The sequence below is a fragment of the Podarcis cretensis genome (assembly GCF_951804945.1).
Source record: "Podarcis cretensis genome assembly, chromosome: 6".
Taxonomy (NCBI): domain Eukaryota; kingdom Metazoa; phylum Chordata; class Lepidosauria; order Squamata; family Lacertidae; genus Podarcis; species Podarcis cretensis.
Window position 1 is genome coordinate 38,365,545 of NC_137175.1, and position 18,430 is coordinate 38,383,974.

General features: G+C 43.7%; 1 protein-coding gene across 1 annotated transcript; it reads right to left on the reverse strand.

Moving 5' to 3' along the window:
* Window positions 1-2,055: 2,055 nt before the first annotated feature.
* On the reverse strand, window positions 2,056-12,343 carry DDX20 (DEAD-box helicase 20). Its single transcript, XM_079979168.1, has 11 exons — window positions 12,130-12,343; window positions 10,145-10,239; window positions 9,196-9,364; window positions 8,852-8,966; window positions 8,601-8,743; window positions 8,067-8,205; window positions 7,511-7,573; window positions 7,136-7,214; window positions 4,650-4,755; window positions 4,461-4,562; window positions 2,056-3,299 (listed from the first exon to the last, which is right to left on the reverse strand). The coding sequence occupies exons 1-11, from the start codon at window positions 12,317-12,319 to the stop codon at window positions 2,218-2,220; spliced, it is 2,283 nt and encodes a 760-aa protein (XP_079835294.1). The 5' UTR covers window positions 12,320-12,343; the 3' UTR covers window positions 2,056-2,217.
* Between the last annotated feature and the right edge of the window lie 6,087 nt (window positions 12,344-18,430).

Below are 18,430 nucleotides of genomic sequence, written 5' to 3' on the forward strand. Positions count from 1 at the left end.
TGTTTCCATTGTGAAACGCAGATCCGGTAGGATAAAAAGCATGCTTTTATATTAAAAACTACAGTTGTTGTGTGTCAAAATGCTACTTCAACAGTTAAGTATCTCAGCACCTCCGTTAAAGGTCTTAGGTAATGCCTTGCTGGAACAGAAAAAGGATACTAGTATAGTATTTGATCCCAACAGCAACCACCTGTTTGTGGAAGCTTGTGGAAGCTCACAAATAGGATACACAGATGAGTGTCTTTCACTGTGCAACCCAAGTACAAGCATTCCCAACCTTTATGCGTACAAGGAACTCTTTTTACTGTCAACATCTTTTCAAGAATGCCAGATGTTAATTGTAATTTTAGGCTCTGTTATTTGGGGGGGGGGGAATGACAAAAAATTATTATGAACTTAATGTGGTAAAAAAAACCTGCAGGGTGTGAACATTATCAACCTGTGCAGGAACTGAATTAACAAGACGGAGGGGTATGTCTCCCTGTACACCATTACTCATGCATTTACCCAGTCAGTCTCCCATCACATCATGGTTTTGCATAGGATATAGAGCAGCTGAAACAAAGCAGGGCAATTAGCTGCAGTTAATATGCAATTTCATTTCTAATTAAAGTTTTCCCTTATGCATGGCAGGCATGATATTGGTATCCCCTGGAGTACCATCCAATTATGATAGTTTTTTATATTATTATATATGTTAAAAATCCTATCACATCGCTGAACCAATCTAGCTCAAAAAGTGTTATTTATACAGTTTTAATTAAGATTTATTTAAATCAGCAACATGTGTTAATTGAGATATGCTTTTTTATTTATGCCACTTCTAAACAGAAGGAAGCACTACAGCTGTAGTACACTAGGAGTCTTGTCGTTTGAAATGATAATTGAGTAAAAGGAAGTAGGGAGTTGCCAATTAGAAAGAGGTAGTAGCTTACTCGCAGTGGATAAGTCTTTTCTGGAAATTCCCCAGCTTTTCTGGAAATGACCAAGTTGGTCACGCCTTTTTCATAATGATCATGGTATCACAACTTGCCTCCTACCCCACAAACTTTGGGCCAATCATTCTCTGTTAGCCTAAGTTACTGCATTTCTGGGAGGACCTTCAAGACAAGTGAAATAAAGACGTTTTGCTGTCCTTAAGAAAGGAAAAACTAAGATTTCAAGTACGTACTTGTTATAGATATGCTGAACTGTACATATACAGAATGCAAACAAAACAATCTTTGGGGCCTTCACAGTAGTCACACCTGCCCTGTGGAACGCCCTCCCATCAGATGTCAAGGTAACAAACAACTGACTTTTAGAAGACATCTGTAGGCAGCCCTGTATTATTTATAATGTCTGATGTTTTAGTATGTTCTGATATATGCTGTGAGCCACCCAGAGTGGCTAGGGAAACCCAGCCAGATGGGTGGGGTATTATTATTATTATTAATAATAATACAATAAAGAAGGCTCTAAGAATGAACTTCATCAAGAATAGAAATCATACCTGAGATTTTTAAAAAATAAGTATTTTCTTACTTCAAAGAGATTGCTTTCTAAAGTTTCTTTCTGACCCATTTCTCAAACAATAGTTTAAAGTTCTCACCAAGCTTAAGGGAAACTGTAAGGTCTAAACAGAATCTCTTGAGATCTTTAAGCATTTTACCCTCTCCATCCTATGAATGAGAAGTTATTTGCCCCTGTTACCCACAAAGGCCTTCAGAGTAGCAAGATGGGGAATCCAGAGAAAGAAACTAGCATTCTGGACAATGAGGCTCCATTTTACCTCTCAAAGAATGAGTGCTATTTGCTGGATGGGAATACAGGCATTTTAAGATAGATTAGATTACAGAGAAATGAGAAGAAGCAGCCATATATTTTGGTACACCTGACACCCAGAAATGAGCATGTTAACCTCTGTACAAATTAAAATGCTCACCATACATGAGGGGGGAAAGTAAAGGCAGTAATCTTTTCCAAGTTCATAACCCAAAATAAATGAGAACAGTAATCTACAACAGATTTCCCATGCATCATATGCCAAGAGTAAATCAGTATCAACATAAAACACTGTTTTCATACTATTTATTAGCAATACTGTTGCAGCATTTCACCTTCTGGAAAGTATACAAAACAGTATATACATGGAATAAAGAAAATATGTGAGTGTAAACAGAAACAGAAAGGTGATTTAAGATTCCACTAGCAGGTTTTGGGTGGCAGGACTTCCCATTATCTGTTACCACGCAACAACTCTTCAAAATAGATTGCATTGGCATGATAAGCAGTTAGTAAGTTTGATGGTCGCTGATACATTTGGTAGTATGAACGAGAAGCTTCTGCATAATGGTCCCGCCAAGCCCGGTAATATGCTCGCCAGTATTCCTCATAACTCTGATCTTCACACTCAGGGAAAGGAGTAGGTTTGACTTCAGATACACTTTTTAAATTCTTGCTCTTGGAAGTACAACGGCTTTGACTGCTCTGTTTTACATTCTGTTCCTTTATCTTCTGGAGCTGAGGACTCGTTTGGAACTGTGGTGGTTCAGGCACACCACTGAACTGCGAAACACATTTCTGATCTGATGCCAGTGCACCATTGTCTCTTTGTTGTGTATCTGAAGATGTTTTACTATATGACTGGTCCTCCCAGCTAGAGGTGGATGACCCAGAACTGTAAGAGCTACTATCGCTATCAGAGTCTCCTGTCAATACATGAGCTTTTGCAACATGCAAGCTGGATTCTGTTTCAGTATAAATTCTCTTAGTATCACTTTCTGGGTGTTGATGCTGCTCTCCTGGACCTGTATAGCTTCTTACTATTTCGACTTCTCTCTCTGAGCCTTCTTTAATGAAGTATTCATAATCCTCAATGAACTCCGCCATGCTCCATGTGCTGGTGGACTGCTGGTCCTTAAATGATGATAAGCAAGGGATCTTGGGAAGCATGCTTTTTAATGTTTCCCTGTCCACCTCCTCGTTATGCTTTCCAGAAGTCTGAAGACAAGGCTCTATTTGGCGCTTCTGCTGAGTGATACTATGGGAAGACTGTTGCTTCCTGGTTATTTTTGGTTTTGTATCCTCCTTTCTTGTTTTAAGCAATTGCTTCTGTTTGAGGGCTTGCTTTGGCTTGGCTGCAACAGAATTTTCACAAACAACAGGAGCACTGATGCTTACTGTTGTGTGCTGCATGGTCCCCTCCGGTCTCTTAGCTGGCAACAGAGATGCATGCAGTGCAGCATTGGGATATGGGACAGCAGTGACTTCGACATCCCAGCCTTCAAACTGTTCCATGAGCCCAGGAGGTATAGGTTCTTCACAAGAGAAAAATGTTATTAGTCAAGAGCAACATACAGTAACTCTTTTCAAAGAAATTCTCATAATCACAAATATATCTAAGTGACACCATCATAAAACACGTTTTGAATGCAAGCATTTGATTACAAGCATGTGCCAGATGTTTTTACTAGACAGTCTGTAGTTTAAAAATAAAAGAAAGATCAATACATACAAAAGTATTGCTATAAGCCAAATGATGTTACATAATGCTGTAAAACAATCAGAGCTAAAGAATAATGATCCTGTAAGCCAATGACTGGGTTAAGTCCATCTGAAACAGTCAAATTTCTTCTTTTGACAGCTTCCAAAAGTTAAGGTTTCACAACCTCTCTTGCTGAACTGCTCTACCAGAAAGGAACATCTTCCTAAATCTACGTTCATCTTGTTTGCAAATATTGTTTCCTGTCCTCTTTAGAGCTTCTCAGTTTTTATACTGTTGAAGGCCACAAGGTTGTCATACTAAGCAGCTCCCGCATTTGACCAAATGTATTATTTATTTAGTGTCTTAATTACTGGGCTATTAATTATATTGTCAATGAATCTAGCTTTACTGGATAGCTCAGGCGGTAAAGCAGGGGACTCTTAACCTCAGGGTCATGGGTTTGAGCTCCATGTTGGAGGAAAAGGTTCCTGTATGGCAGGGGGTTGGACTCGATGACCTTTGTGGTCCCTTCCAACTCTACAATTCCATGATTCTATGACTTTAAATGGTTTAACAACAAAAAACTCTGGTACATTACTTTTCTGAAATAATTCAGTATTTCCACTCAGGAAACAATTCACTAATTATTTAAGATTCAGAATGGGCCTATGGTACAAACCTATACATAGTATAAAAAGAAACCCCACTTAATTTAATGGGAGTTATTACCAGGTAAGCAAGTACAAGACTGCAGCTTAACCACCTGCATCAACACTGAAACATTTACTGTAGCCATTCAGAAGGACAGGGACAGAGAACCTGTGGCTCACCCACTGTTGTTCAACTTCCACCAGCCCCAGCAAGTAGTCAATGACCAGGTGTGATGGGAACTGTACTTCTGGAGGGCCACAGTTTTCCTGCTCCCACCTTCCCCACATAAAGACATGCTCAAATTAATGCACCATGGTCCCACATACACCAGAAACACTTGTACCTGGTAAAGGAAGCAACCGAAGGTTACATTTCTGTGCAATTTTCATCATCATGTTTTCTTCTTCCCCACGGCAGCAATATGTCACTGCTAGCCCTAAGGTTCCTGTGACAAAGTAGAGATATAAATAAGTTGGAAAGAGTTGTAGATCCAGCACCTGCCACTGCATAGCAAACTCAAAGCAGTATTTACCAAAGCGCCCAGCTCTGCCAATCCGATGCATGTATGTTTCCCAATCCAAAGGCACATCCAAGTTGATGACTAGATTCACCTTCTCAGCATCAATTCCACGGGAAGTCTGAGGGGAAGGATGGGTGAAGTTAAAGATGGTAGTAAGGAGGAAACAAGCCAAGCACAACAGACATTTAGACTTCTTCAGTTGTTCCATGGTACCATGAATAAAATACTGCAGCCTCCCAATCAATTTACACACATTAAGACACAAAACAAGCCATTTGCTCTAGTTCCGAAGGACAACATTCATTCATTCATTCATTCATTCATTCATTCATTCATTTGTTTTACCCCGCCCATCTGGCTGGACTTCCCCAGCCACTCTGGGCGGCTTCTAACAAAATATTAAAATACAGTAACCCATCAAACATTAAAAGCTTCCCTAAACAGGGCTGTCATCAGTTATCTTCTAAATGCTGCTGGGTGTGTTGCTCAAAAACAATTGCTTCAGCATAGTTTCATTACAGTAAGTGGGCACAATCCACAGAAGATCGGGAGCGTTCAAGGCTCTCTGGGATGCATTAATATAATTTTGCAATTTAAACCATACTAATTTCAAAGCCATCTACCGTATTTTTCGCTCTATAGGATGCACTTTTTCCCCTCCAAAAATGAAGGGGAAATGTGTGTGCGTCCTATGGAGCAAATGCAGGCTCCTTGGCTTCGCCCCGATGCGCCTGTCCTGGAAGCGGAGGAGGAACAGAAGGGTCTCCTGTTCCTCCTCCCGCTTCGCAGCGACGCACCTGTCCAGCGAAGCCGGAGGAGGAACAGAAGGGTCTCCTTCTGTTCCTTCTCCAGCTTCCCTGAAGGGCGCTGCCCCTTCTCCCTCTCTGTGCAACGCCTCTCCTGTGAAGGAGAGGCGCTGCGCAGAGAGAGAGAGAGAGAAGGAGCAGCGCCCCTTGAGCAACGCGCCTATCAAGCGAAGCCCGAGGAGGAACAGAAGGGTCTCCTCTTCCTCCTCCCGCTTCACAGCGACGCGCCTGTCCTGGAAGCCGGAGGAGGAACAGAATGGTCTCCTTCTGTTCCTTCTCCAGCTTCCCTGAAGGGCGCTACCCCTTCTCCCTCTCTGTGCAGCACCTATCCTGTGAAGGAGAGGCGCTGTGCAGAGAGAGAGAGAGAGAAGGAGCAGCGCCCCTTGAGCAACGCGCCTATCAAGCGAAGCCAGAGGAGGAACAGAAGGAGACCCTTCTGTTCCTCCTCCCGCTTCGCAGCAATGCGCCTGTCCTGGAAGCCGGAGGAGGAACAGAAGAGTCTCCTTCTGTTCCTTCTCCAGCTTCGCTGAAGGGCGCTGCCCCTTCTCCCTCTCTGCGCAGCGCCTCTCCTGTGAAGGAGAGGCGCTGCGCAGAGAGAGAGAGAAGGCGCAGCGCCCCTTGAGCAACGCGCCTGTCCAGCGAAGCCCGAGGAGGAACAGAAGGAGACCCTTCTGTTCCTTCTCCAGCTTCGCTGAAGGGCGCTGCCCCTTCTCCCTCTCTGCGCAGCGCCTCTCCTATGAAGGAGGGGCGCTGCGCAGAGAGAGAGAGAAGGCGCAGTGCCCCTTGAGCAACGCATCTGTCCTGGCTTCTGCTTTAGCCCTGCGCAGCCTCTTTGGGCAGGGGGAGCCTTCATCCCGCTGCCCTGAAGAGGCTTGGCGCGGTTACCCCAGAAGCCAGAACAGCCACACGGTATCCCGGAAGCCAGATCCCTCTTGCTGTTCTGGCTTCTGGGGTTCAGAATAATTTTTTCTTGTTTTCCGTCTCCCAAAACTATGTGCGCCCTATGGTCCAGTGCGCCCTATGGTGCGAAAAATACGGTAAATGACACTTCTCTGGGTCTTCCTCAAGGAGATTACAGTGGTACCTCTAGATACAAACAGGATCTGTTCCGGAGCCCCGTTCGCATCTAGAGGTAAACGTATCTAGCGATGGCACGTCTGTGCACACTCGCGTAGCTTTTCGCCACTTCTGGGCATGCGCGTGACGTCATTTTGAGCATGTGCACATGCGCAAGCGGCGAAACCCGGAAGTAATGCGCTCCGTTACTTCCAGGTTGCCGCGGGGTGCAACTCGAACGCGCTCAACTTGAAGCAAATTTAACCCGAGGTATGACTGTACTCTGAAAATACTATGCTTTCATTCTTGCTCACAACTGTCTATACAAACCTTAATAGAAATATGCTGGAAGTAGACTAAACTTTGGAAAGACAAGAGCATGGGGGAAATATCTTCATCAAATAGTGGTTAGTATTTTCCTCTTCTCAAGATTGATTTACAACATATTTTAGTGCAAAGAATGTACTGTTTCAAATACTATTGCATTTGTATGTACTAGCACATTTCCCAGAGACATGAGCACACTAGCTTGGTTCAAGTTTCTACTTCCTTCAAGTCAGATCTATATGAAGTACATCTATAAACCTTTACACTTTTTAAAAATTCGACATCAAGGTGGAGTGGGGGGGACCTCACCAAATCAGTTGAAATCAAAACTCTGCAATGAAACTGCTTGAGTTTAGCCATAGCATCAAGTCGTTGGTTCTGATTCATACTGCCTAGAGAAAGACGAACAAATGGAGAAATGAAGACCAGACAACAAAAGTACTAGCAGGATCATTAGGGTAGTTTGCTACCACATCTCCTCCACAGACACTTTTCTCTAATTTATCTATTGTACACACATAGCAATTCCTACCAAGCTCAAATGGGCCTTACTCCTAAATTAATATTTATACAATTGCAACTTAAAATAACATACTTACTTACACATGTGCATGAAAACAACAAATTCCACATACAACATTGCTGAAATCAATATAAGAAAAAATTATCAATAGGCCTGCAAACTTGCCTGAAATGCACTCAGCGGGAAAACCTTTGGAAGTCAGTAAATCTGCTAGGTGTTGAGCTCTGAAACAGTGAAAAAGAAAATACAGTAAATGTATTTACAGCATAACACTTCATAACTGCCCCACTCGCCAGCTCCTTAAAACTGTCTGACAGGAGTGTATAGCAAATATTTAACAAACAGCTAAACTTAGCAGCATATTGTTCCTGGCACAGTAAGATGCAAGCACAGTTGATTTAATCTGGAATCATTTCCCCTTGATTACTTCATCCACTGTATATATGATGAACTCTTGGTCTTTAAGTCATAAAAATATGGTGTGTGTTTTAAAGGCATGAGATTTTTAGAAATAAATCCTACTGTTTTAATTCAATTCAATACTGCATGACACACTAAACAATAGATGACCAATCTTACAGCCCTAGAAACTCACTAGCTTCACCCACTTTAATGTGCATTGGCTTTCACTTACAGAAACAGGAGCATTGTTATAAAACCCCCAATAATTCATTGTTATCTTAGCTAGTCTAGATTTTTTAAAAAACATAAAAATACCGGCTATGTAGATTCGAGAAGACCAGGGCCTGGTTGAAAGGAATCTTGCTGAACAGCTCCTGTAAATGCTCAGCCTTCTCCTCAAAAGTCTTATGAGGTAACGGGTGAGAATTCACAACTTTGAAGTACTGCTTCAACCCTAACCAAAACAGGATGGGCTTATATATCATTTGTACAAACAAAAGCTCCTTTGAGGAAAGGATACAAATGTAACAATAATAAATGGTTGTCCCAATATTTCTGGCTAAGTTGTTATACAGAACATTAACATGGCAGACAATTAATTCAAACCACATATTTATCAAGGTGGTAAACTCTATAACTGGGGTGGTGATTGTATGGCTTTCCAGAAACTGTTGGACTCTCAACTTCCATCAGCCCCAGCCAGCATGGCCAATCATCAAGGATGATGGGAATTAAAGGCCAGCAACAACTGGAAGGTCATAGGTTCCCCACTACTACTTTAGAGTTAAGCATACAACTCTAACATATTTGGAGGGTTGTGCAAAAATGCAAAGAGCACATCATACATACCAATGAGACTTGGGTCAGTGGGATTCAATCTCACAAAGGTGGGATCTCTCATGTACCTAGTCAAAGAATTAGCCAAGGATTCAGGATAGGTGGCCGACACAGCCAACATTTGCTTATTGGCTGGTAGAGAAGAATAAATCCAACTAAAGAGAGAGTAAGGGGAGGAAAAGCACCATTTAGAACAAACACTTCAAACCAAATATGTTTCAGAAACAGAAGGATTATAATGATTACTGGTAGGCTACTCTTACTTGACTTGATCCTGGAAACTACCTTCTTCCAGAAGCTTATCTGCCTCATCAAGAATGAAGAGACGAATGCTGGCTGTATTCAGATAATTCAGTTCTATGAGTTGCTTTATGCGCCCTGTCAACAAAAATTGCATTAGTATCTTAAGCATACAACACATCTAACTGAAATAAATATACTTTTGCAAAAGAATAGTAAACATAGCACCTTGCTAAATATGACTGATCAACTCTCTATGTGCAGTTTTCAAATTCTGCTCTGTAAATATGTTTGCACAGACAGCATCCACTAGTTTTTATAGCACAATACAAGATTTGATAAACATGTATCATTTTATTTGTCTCACCAGGAGAGCCAACTGCTATGTGACACTTTTTCAGCCTCATTTTATCTTGGTTTAAAGGGGTTCCTCCAATGAAGACATGACATTCCAAGCCTTCCATCTTGATCCCAATAGTTGTAATAACTGCATGAATCTGAACAGCAATCTCTCTGGTAGGGGCCAAGATCAAAATCTGAAAAAAGGTCAAGCTGTGAATAGACTAGAAGAATAAACAAAAAACAAATACATTTCCTAGATTATTAACCCCTCTGCTCCCATAACAGCTGAGGGCACCAATAAGTGACACTTCTTTGATGGCATTTTTAGTCAGCTAGAAGAAGAAGAAGAAGAAGAAGAAGAAGAAGAAGAAGAAGAAGAAGAGGAGGAGGAGTAGTAGTTTGGATTTGATATCCCGCTTTATCACTACCCGAAGGAGTCTCAAAGCGGCTAACATTCTCCTTTCCCTTCCTCCCCCACAACAAACACTCTGTGAGGTGAGTGGGGCTGAGAGACTTCAAAGAAGTGTGACTAGCCCAAGGTCACCCAGCAGCTGCATGTGGAGGAGCGGGGACACGAACCCGGTTCCCCAGATTACATATCTACCACTCTTAACCACTACACCACACTGGCTCACAGATATCCCCTCGATAAGTACCAATCACATCCTTAAATATCAGCATAAATCCATATGTAACAGTTATAATAAACTGAGCTTTCGTGTGCATGCACACGAAAGCTCATACCAATAACAAACTTAGTTGGTCTCTAAGGTGCTGGTGGAAGGAATGTTTTTATTTTGTTTCGACTATGACAGACCAACACGGCTACCTACCTATATCTAGTTATAATAAAGCTTACCTATGAGGGAGCTAGAATGTAACTCTCACTGAATAGCACTGCCCTTGTAAATAATCTTGTTACTGATTACTGACATCACTTCTCTCAAAACTTTACACAAAACTATAATGCTCACCTGCGTAACCAGGCTTTCTAAGATAAGGGAATCAAGTGCAATAGTAGAGAAGACACAGGTTTTACCAGTGCCAGATTTTGCTTGTACAATGAGATCTGAAAAGTAAACAAATAGAAAAATGTCAAGAAGCATCCAAAAGATCACCACCAAAAATCCAGGACAAAAGAATCAAGTAAATTAGGCCAGTCATGTCATCAGCAACCAATTCACTTTCAGCAAAAACCATCCAACAGTCATCCATCTAATAGTGAATAAATATTTACAGTACACCAATCACATTAAAATATATTAAAATTGACACTAGATGTTTCATCAGTATTATTAGTTTCATCTGGCAACTTTGTGTCTTCCAAGTGACATCTAAACAAACACACACATAACACAAAGCTCCTATGCTGGTACAAGCACAAATGGGGCACCAGGAGTGGGTCTTCTTGTAATAGCAATTTTCTTGAAGGCAACTTGCCCTTCTCTTCTGATCTTTCTCTACAATATGCAGGTGGATGTAAAATGCTAGGTGTGTGCCTGATTTCTCATCTCACTGCATACCAGGACATGTACAGAGTATACACCACTTCAATCAATAATAAGACTCTCAAAACATCAATTTTAATCCAAAAGTCCTGCACAGACCCAACTTAAATATTTATTGTCTGTTTTTCATAGACCATCTCCCTCCATGCCCTCCCTTTAAAAAAAAAAAAATCCACAAGGACAAAAGAAGGCAAAGGTCCGTATAGTTAAAGCTATTGTTTTCCCAGTAGTGATGTATGGAAGTTAGAGCTTGACCATAAAGAAGGCTGACCGCCGAAGAATTGATGCTTTTGAATTATGGTGCTGGAGAAGACTCTTGAGAGTCCCATGGACTGCAAGAAGATCAAACCTATCCATTCTTAAGGAAATCAGCCCTGAGTGCTCACTGGAAGGACAGATCGTGAAGATGACTCCAATACTTTGGCCACCTCATGAGGAGAAGACTCCCTGGAAAAGACCCTGATGTTGGGAAAAATGGACGGCACAAGGAGAAGGGGACGACAGAGGACAAGATGGTTGGATAGTGTTCTCGAAGCTACCAGCATGAGTTTAACTAAACTGCGGGAGGCAGTGGAAGACAGGAGTGCCTGGCATGCTCTGGTTCATGGGTTCACGAAGACTCGGACACAACTAAATGACTAAACAACAACAAGGAGCCTCTGAAAGGTAAAATGCCTGTTACAGTGGTACCTTTGTTCTCAAACACCTTGGTACTCAAACAACTTGGAACCCAAACACTGCAAACCCAGAAGTGTTCAGGTCTGCAAACTTTTTTGGGAAGCCAAACATGCTTCGTTTTGAGTGTTATGCTTCCAATTTGAGTGCCACAGTTCCATTTTGAGTGTTATGCTGAGGTCTGCCTGGTTTTGCTATTTATTTTGCATTTCTGTGGCTCTCTTTTTTGTTTTTTGACTGTGTGAGACCCAGTTCTGCTACTGACTGATTGATTGTGTGACTGCAGTACATTGTTTATTGCTTATAGGGGTTGTTTTTAAAAGCCTGGAACGGATGAATCCATTCTGCATGACTTCCTATGGGAAAGCGAGCCTTGGTTTTGGAACAGACTTCTGGAACGGATTAAGTTTGAGAACCAAGGTACCACTGTACCTTCTACAACCCACATTGCTCCACTGCCTCAGCAGCATTTTTCTTCCCAACGCAAGTTCTTGGCCTTACTTCTGACACTCTCCTATCCTTTGGCACAAAAGCTCTACATCCAGGGCCGGCCGAAGACATTTTTGCACCCGAAGCCAAAATCCCAATGGCAGTCCATTCCCTGCCAGGGAAGGAGTGGAGATCTACACAAGGAACAATGGCGAGGAGAGAGAAAGATCTATATCGGGATCTGCTGACGCTGGGGACCCTGCCGCAGGAGGCGACCGCCTCAGCTGGCCTCGTGGGTGGGCCGGCCCTGCCCGCACCCCTCATCCCAATCCCTCATGCCGCCTCACCCAGGCCGCAGCGCCCCAGCGGGATGGCTTTGAGCTGCACTGGGGAAGGCCTCAGGAACCCGGCAGCTTTCAGCCCCTCCAGGACCGGGGCCGACAACAGCAGCGACCCGAAGTCTTCGGGCCCTTCGTGCAGAAGCACGTCCCGGGTACGGAGCCAGCTCTCAGCAGGAGCAACCTCGGGAGCCGCCATCTCGGAAAAGAGAGCGGGAACCCTGGGAAAGCGTCGCGAGAAACGAGGGGCGACGAGACCTTGCGGATGTGACGACAGAGGTGCGCGCGCCGAACACACACGCGCGCGAGAGAGAGAGATACGGCGCGGTGGGCGGGGGAGAGAGAGAAGTGCCTGAGAGAGGAAGCGGATTGCGAGGGGGGGGGGACAATTGCATGGCTGAAAGAGGACCGAACCATTGAGACAGGGGTGGGGGTAGAGTGAGCGTAGGTACTTTAGGCTGCGGGCGGATCCAAGCAGCCATTCTTTGTGGGGGGACGCCCGAGGAGGCTGCAGCTAAGTGGGCGAAATAAAGGGCTTAGCTATGGCAACGTCAAGACTCAAGATGGGTGGCAAAAGAGGAGGAGGAGGCGATCGCGGGCTGCTTCCGTCTATATACGGCCTGAGGCTCGTGTTTTCATGGCAGAAGCCCCCGTTGCTGCCTCCGTTTCACTTCCTTTTCATGCTTCTTTCCGGTGTGTCTTTTTCCAGATTGGAAGCTCCTGCGGGCAGAGACCTGCTCTCGTTCTTTCTTAAGCACTTTCTACCTGAATGGGATCTAGCTTTTATTATATATAATATATATTATATATATAATTTTTGTTTTTCTGCTGTGGTTATTGTATTGCTGTTTTCTCTTTTGTTTCCGAATTTTTTGTAAGCTGAATTGGAATTTGATACTAAAGGGTGGGATCAGTATGTTAATAAAACGAACATTTGGCCCTCGATTAATAACAGTCATAAATAAAATGCAGTGATAAATATATATCAGCTAGAGGCTTCTACATTTTAAGCACACATAGTTTGGGAATGCTGGGTAGAAGATCCATTGAGAAGTTGGGAATTACTTCTGTGTAAAGATGACTCAGGGACGCAGGTGGCGCTGTGGGTTAAAGCCTCAGCGCCTAGGACTTGCCGATCGAAAGGTCGGCGGTTCGAATCCCTGCGGCGGGGTGCGCTCCCGCTGCTCGGTCCCAGCGCCTGCCAACCTAGCAGTTCGAAAGCACCTCCGGGTGCAAGTAGATAAATAGGGACCGCTTACCAGCGGGAAGGTAAACGGCGTTTCCGTGTGCGGCTCTGGCTCGCCAGATGCAGCTTTGTCACGCTGGCCACGTGACCCGGAAGTGTCTCCGGACAGCGCTGGCCCCTGGCCTCTTAAGTGAGATGGGCGCACAACCCCAGAGTTTGTCAAGACTGGCCCGTACGGGCAGGGGTACCTTTACCTTTTAAAGATGACTCGGATTGGGTACCGATCCTAAAATTACTTGGGAGTAAAACCTACAAGCAAATGGGACTCGTGTAAAGTTGTATAGGATATGATGAACTTTTGCAAGGAGTGATATACATGGTGATGATTGATCACCATTTGCGAGTAGTCAGTAAGGCTCAACAGAACTCTTTGTTAACAAAATCCACGTCATAATTTTGTTTGTTCAATAACAATTGCACATGGTGTTTCTTACCAGAAGAGGGTGCACCCTGCTCAGAAACGTGTCTTTTCTAAAGCTGTGCAGCAACAAAACTTCCCGTTCTGTATCAGTTTATGAGCAGAGAAACTGCATTCTTACTTCAAAAATCATAGAAGACTTCTCATCATGGGTGCAGGCCTGGACCAAGCAAGGGGGAGAGAGCTGGCATGTGTCCCAAGCAGCAGGCTGGGCAGTGGGGAAGCAAAATTATTGGCTTGTCGTGCCCGCTCCTGTGTGTGCACAGACTCTCAACTTTGCCAGGTGGGGTGGGGCAAAGGTTTGCAAGGATGAACATGGGGCAGACTTCCAAGTCTCCCACACCCCTCCTTTTAGCCTCCACAATCAGGGCTTGAAAGGGGTGGGTGTGAGAAGTCTTGGAAAACCTACCCTGAGCTGATCTCTGTGTTGAAAGGGATCGGTGCTGAGCGGGCTTCTTGAGCCTCCCCACTTTGAAGCTCTGCAGGATTTCAAAGCCTCCCCACTCCTGGAAAAGCCTGCCTGGTATGAAGCCAAACCCTGGGAACTATAGTTAATTTAAACAACAAAAGATTGATGATCCTGGATTGTCAAACCATAGTTTTAAGTTGGGCTGCAATCCTATACCCACATACCTAGGAGCAAGTCCCATTGGCTTTAATTAGACTTACTTTTGTGTGCACATACTTTAGGGACGCGGGTGGCGCTGTGGGTAAAACCTCAGCGCCTGGGGCTTGCCGATCGCATGGTCGGTGGTTCGAATCCCTGCAGCAGGGTGAGTTCCCGTCTTTCGGTCCCAGCTCCTGCCCACCTAGCAGTTCGAAAGCACCCCTAAGTGCAAGTAGATAAATAGGTACTGCTTTCTAGCGGGAAGGTAAACGGCGTTTCCGTGTGCTGCGCTGGTGCCGGCTCGCCAGTGCAGCTTCGTCACGCTGGCCACATGACCCGGAAGTGTCTCTGGACAGCGCTGGCCCCCCGGCCTCGTAAGTGATGGGCGCACAACCCTAGAGTCGGACACGACTGGCCCGTACGGGCAGGGGTACCTTTACCTTTACCTTTTTGTGTGCACATTATAGGATTGTGCTGTTAGTCTTTTAAATGAACTCTAGTTGTGTCACACCATGGTATGTGCTGTGTAGTTTGCCCCTTGTATATGGAGGTGGTTGTTTGCAGTGGACACTTCTTCCATATTTTTATTTCTCTTTCTCATTCCTTTTGATTTGGATATATTTATACAAGTGAAATTTACATAGCATAGACTGTTACTTGTACGCATTGGGCAAGCATGTCATGAACATGGAAGAGAAAGGGTTCTTTTTGTAAGATATATATTTTTAAAACTTATTTAAAATTTAACTTACAATTTTGTTATGCACATTTAATATGGATGTTCAGTGGATTAAAAAAACAATTTTGCTTGGTTTTTTAATAAATATGCGCAACCTGTTTTTCCAGAGAGTGAAACACAAGTGCACTCCTAGGAAAAATCTATATAGCCTCCTTTCCCCATAAACCATCCAATCTTGTTAAGAGAAAAGTTTGAAACAGCTGTTTTGGGGTTTGCGCAGTTTCTTTCTCCTGTTTCACTTAATGTAATGAGCAGCCGCTCTGTGATGTCAGCTCATATTTAAAGTTATGGGTGAGCTGAGAAGTGAAGAAAGAAAATTTTTGCCAGGCACAATTCTTGTGTCCCTGTATCTTTTGTTGGTGGTGGTCCTGGTATTGGCTGTGGAGGAAAAAACTTAACAGACCAAAGTTCTTAACAATGCAATCTATACCTGTCTGTTCAGTAGTAAGTCCCATTCAGTACAGCGGGGCTTAATCCCAGGTAAGTGTGCATATGCCTTCATGTTTTCACCTCCATGGCTGGAGCTGCACAGCCCATGGAGATTGTACAATCAATGGCTACTAGTCATAATGGCTATGTGCTAACTCTAGGATCAAAGGCCACATACCTCTGAAATAATACCAGTTTTTAGGGATCAACAGCAGAAGAGGGCTGTTCCGGTCATGTCCTGCTTGTGTGCTTCCCATAAGAATTTGACTTGTTGCTGCAGAAAGCAGGACTCTAGACTGGGCAGTCCTTTGGCCTGAGCTACCAGATCCTGAAGCTGAGCTCCAATACTTTGGCCACCTCATGAGAAGAGAAGACTCCCTGGAAAAGACCCTGATGTTGGGAAAGATGGAGGGCACAAGAAGAAGGAGATGACAGAGGACGAGATGGTTGGACAGTGTTCTCGAAGCTACCAGCATGAGTTTGACCAAAGTGCGGGAGGCAGTGGAAAACAGGAGTGCCTGGCATGCTCTGGTCCATGGGGTCACAAAGAGTCGGACACGACTAAACAACTAAACAACAACAACCAGGACTTCTCTTACATTCTTATGTTAGTCCGTGCTGCTTGCAGAATTGCCTTCATATGTGGCGTGCATGAACTACAAATCTCTTGGGCTCTGCTCTAGCTTAGCGTCACAAGGCTGTCAAAGTGCTTTTGAAATTAATAGTTGGTTTCATTTCCAGGAATAACCAACCAACAAACAAAAAACATTTGCTGCTACCAGAACATCAGTTGTTCATTCATTCATTCATTCCTGTCAAGTTCTCAGTTTGGCATAAGATCTGTTTTTTATGTGGAACATGAGGTGAAAGTGTTCAGAAAACATACCCTTATATTCTGCTGCATCTGCCAAGAAAGGGCGAACACATATATCCCTTCAGTAAACTACAAGGAACATTTGATTTGCAAATTTTCCTGGTCAGGAGTAACTGCAGTCATGTATGACTGGGACATAAAAGCACTCCCCTGTAATTGAAATTCCACAAATGGAGCAGGGAGGGAGAAACCCTCTCTGAGCAGCTGAAATGATTAGTTATACCTTTTAGCAAAAGGGCGTGATCCCTCAGGGTAGCGGACCCGATTTATAGTGTTCTTTATGAAAACAACCTCTGTTCATTCTGCTCCAAGGCAATGCGATAAATAACCTTGCCTATTTGGCATACAGTGTTACATACAGCCCGATACGTAATTTAACACTGATGCAAACAGTGTGATCTGTTAGCTAGGGAAATTGTGCTATGGCTTCAAAAGCAAGGAGGTGGGTTTTAATTGACATAGTGATTCTGAAATGCAACTGCCATTCATATCAGTGATTGCAGGGAGGGGGGAACCCTTTGCTCTTGGTTAGCAGACAAGAGAAACCTGCAATAAAACGCTGCAGCGTGGAATGCACCTGTTCAGGGTGCTAGCCAGCTGTGCCCATTTCCAGGGCACTCCGTTGCATTTCTCCTCCCGCTTTCTTGCTCCACAATAGGCACTCAGCATTGTGTGACCACAAGAGCATATTCTGTATTCATTAGGCTGTTTTGGGGTCCCTCATAGGGGTTATCCTCCCTGATTTGTTGAGTACCTACAAATCTTGGAGTTCATCCAAGCTTGCTAATACCTTCATCTTGTGCATGAGTGGTGCCATTTTGGCTATATATGGAGTTTTATTCTGAATAGACCCACTGAAATGAATGAACATGACAACTTCAGTAGGTCTACTCTGAGTAAAACTTAGTAAAAGGTAAAGGGACCCCTGACCATTAGGTCCAGTCGTGGCCTACTCTGGGGTTGCGGCGCTCATCTCGCTTTATTGGCCGAGGGAGCCGGCGTACAGCTTCCGAGTCATGTGGCCAGCATGACAGCTGCTGCTCACGAACCAGAGCAGTGCACGGAAATGCTGTTTACCTTCCCGCCAGAGCGGTACCTATTTATCTACTTGGCACTTTGACATGCTTTCAAACTGCTAGGTTGGCAGGAGCAGGGACAGAGCAACAGGAGCTCACCCCATGCGGGGATTCGAACTGCCGACCTTCTGATCAGCAAGTCCTAGGCTCTGTGGTTTAACCCACAGTGCCACCCGCGTCCCTAGTAAAACTTAGTCAGATACCATTCAGGGAGTTATATGAGGCCAAATGTATACCAGTTATACTGTTTGTGTTTTTAAAATAATTTGATTAGAAATTTGGTAGACTTTGGCTGCTATGCAGTATATACTTACTTAGAAGTAATCAATGCATGCAAGAAGTCCTATTTTCTGTCCCTAGCTTCTCCAGTTGAATTGGAGGCAACCTAAGCCATCTTTACCCATTAGACTGTTGAAAGTACCGGTAACTGTTTTTTATCTTCAGGCCATTCTTTCATTTCATTGTGGCATTTTATAGAATTAGCCATTCAGGGTTGCTAACTGCAAAATTAAGTATGGATTACATTAGCTTGGGATATATATATATTGTGTGTTCTGTTAAGCAGCAATAAAGATAATTGGTTCCACTTTTGCAAGTTGTCATAATAATCTGGCACTTCAAAACCGCATAAAAAGCAAATTTTGGCTTTGACTTTTGGGCGAGACTTGTTTGAGGAAATAGTTTAAAAAATCAAACCAATATATTTCTGCCTATGGATTTGTGTCTGCAGTGGAAATAGTGACACACCAATAGAAAAGTGACAGCCAGAGCAAGCATTGGGAAAGATAATCATTCCTCTCACAGACATGTGATATTACAGCTAATTTAGTAACTGATATTCTGTTGGAGGTGTCACGGATGTCAACTTGGCAACTCTGCAAGCTTCCTAGAGGGGGTTGTTCAAGTAATTGCTTCCTCCTT

Bases quoted from the DNA above. Each gene is read 5' to 3' on its own strand.
- DDX20 (XM_079979168.1), bottom strand. From the start codon at position 12,319: ATGGCGGCTCCCGAGGTTGCTCCTGCTGAGAGCTGGCTCCGTACCCGG. The intron at 9,365-10,144 runs GTGAGCATTATA...ACCTTTTTTCAG, and splicing joins TAGAAAGCCTGGTTACGCAG to ATTTTGATCTTGGCCCCTAC. The intron at 4,563-4,649 runs GTAAATACTGCT...ACTTTGTCACAG, and splicing joins TGGCAGAGCTGGGCGCTTTG to GAACCTTAGGGCTAGCAGTG.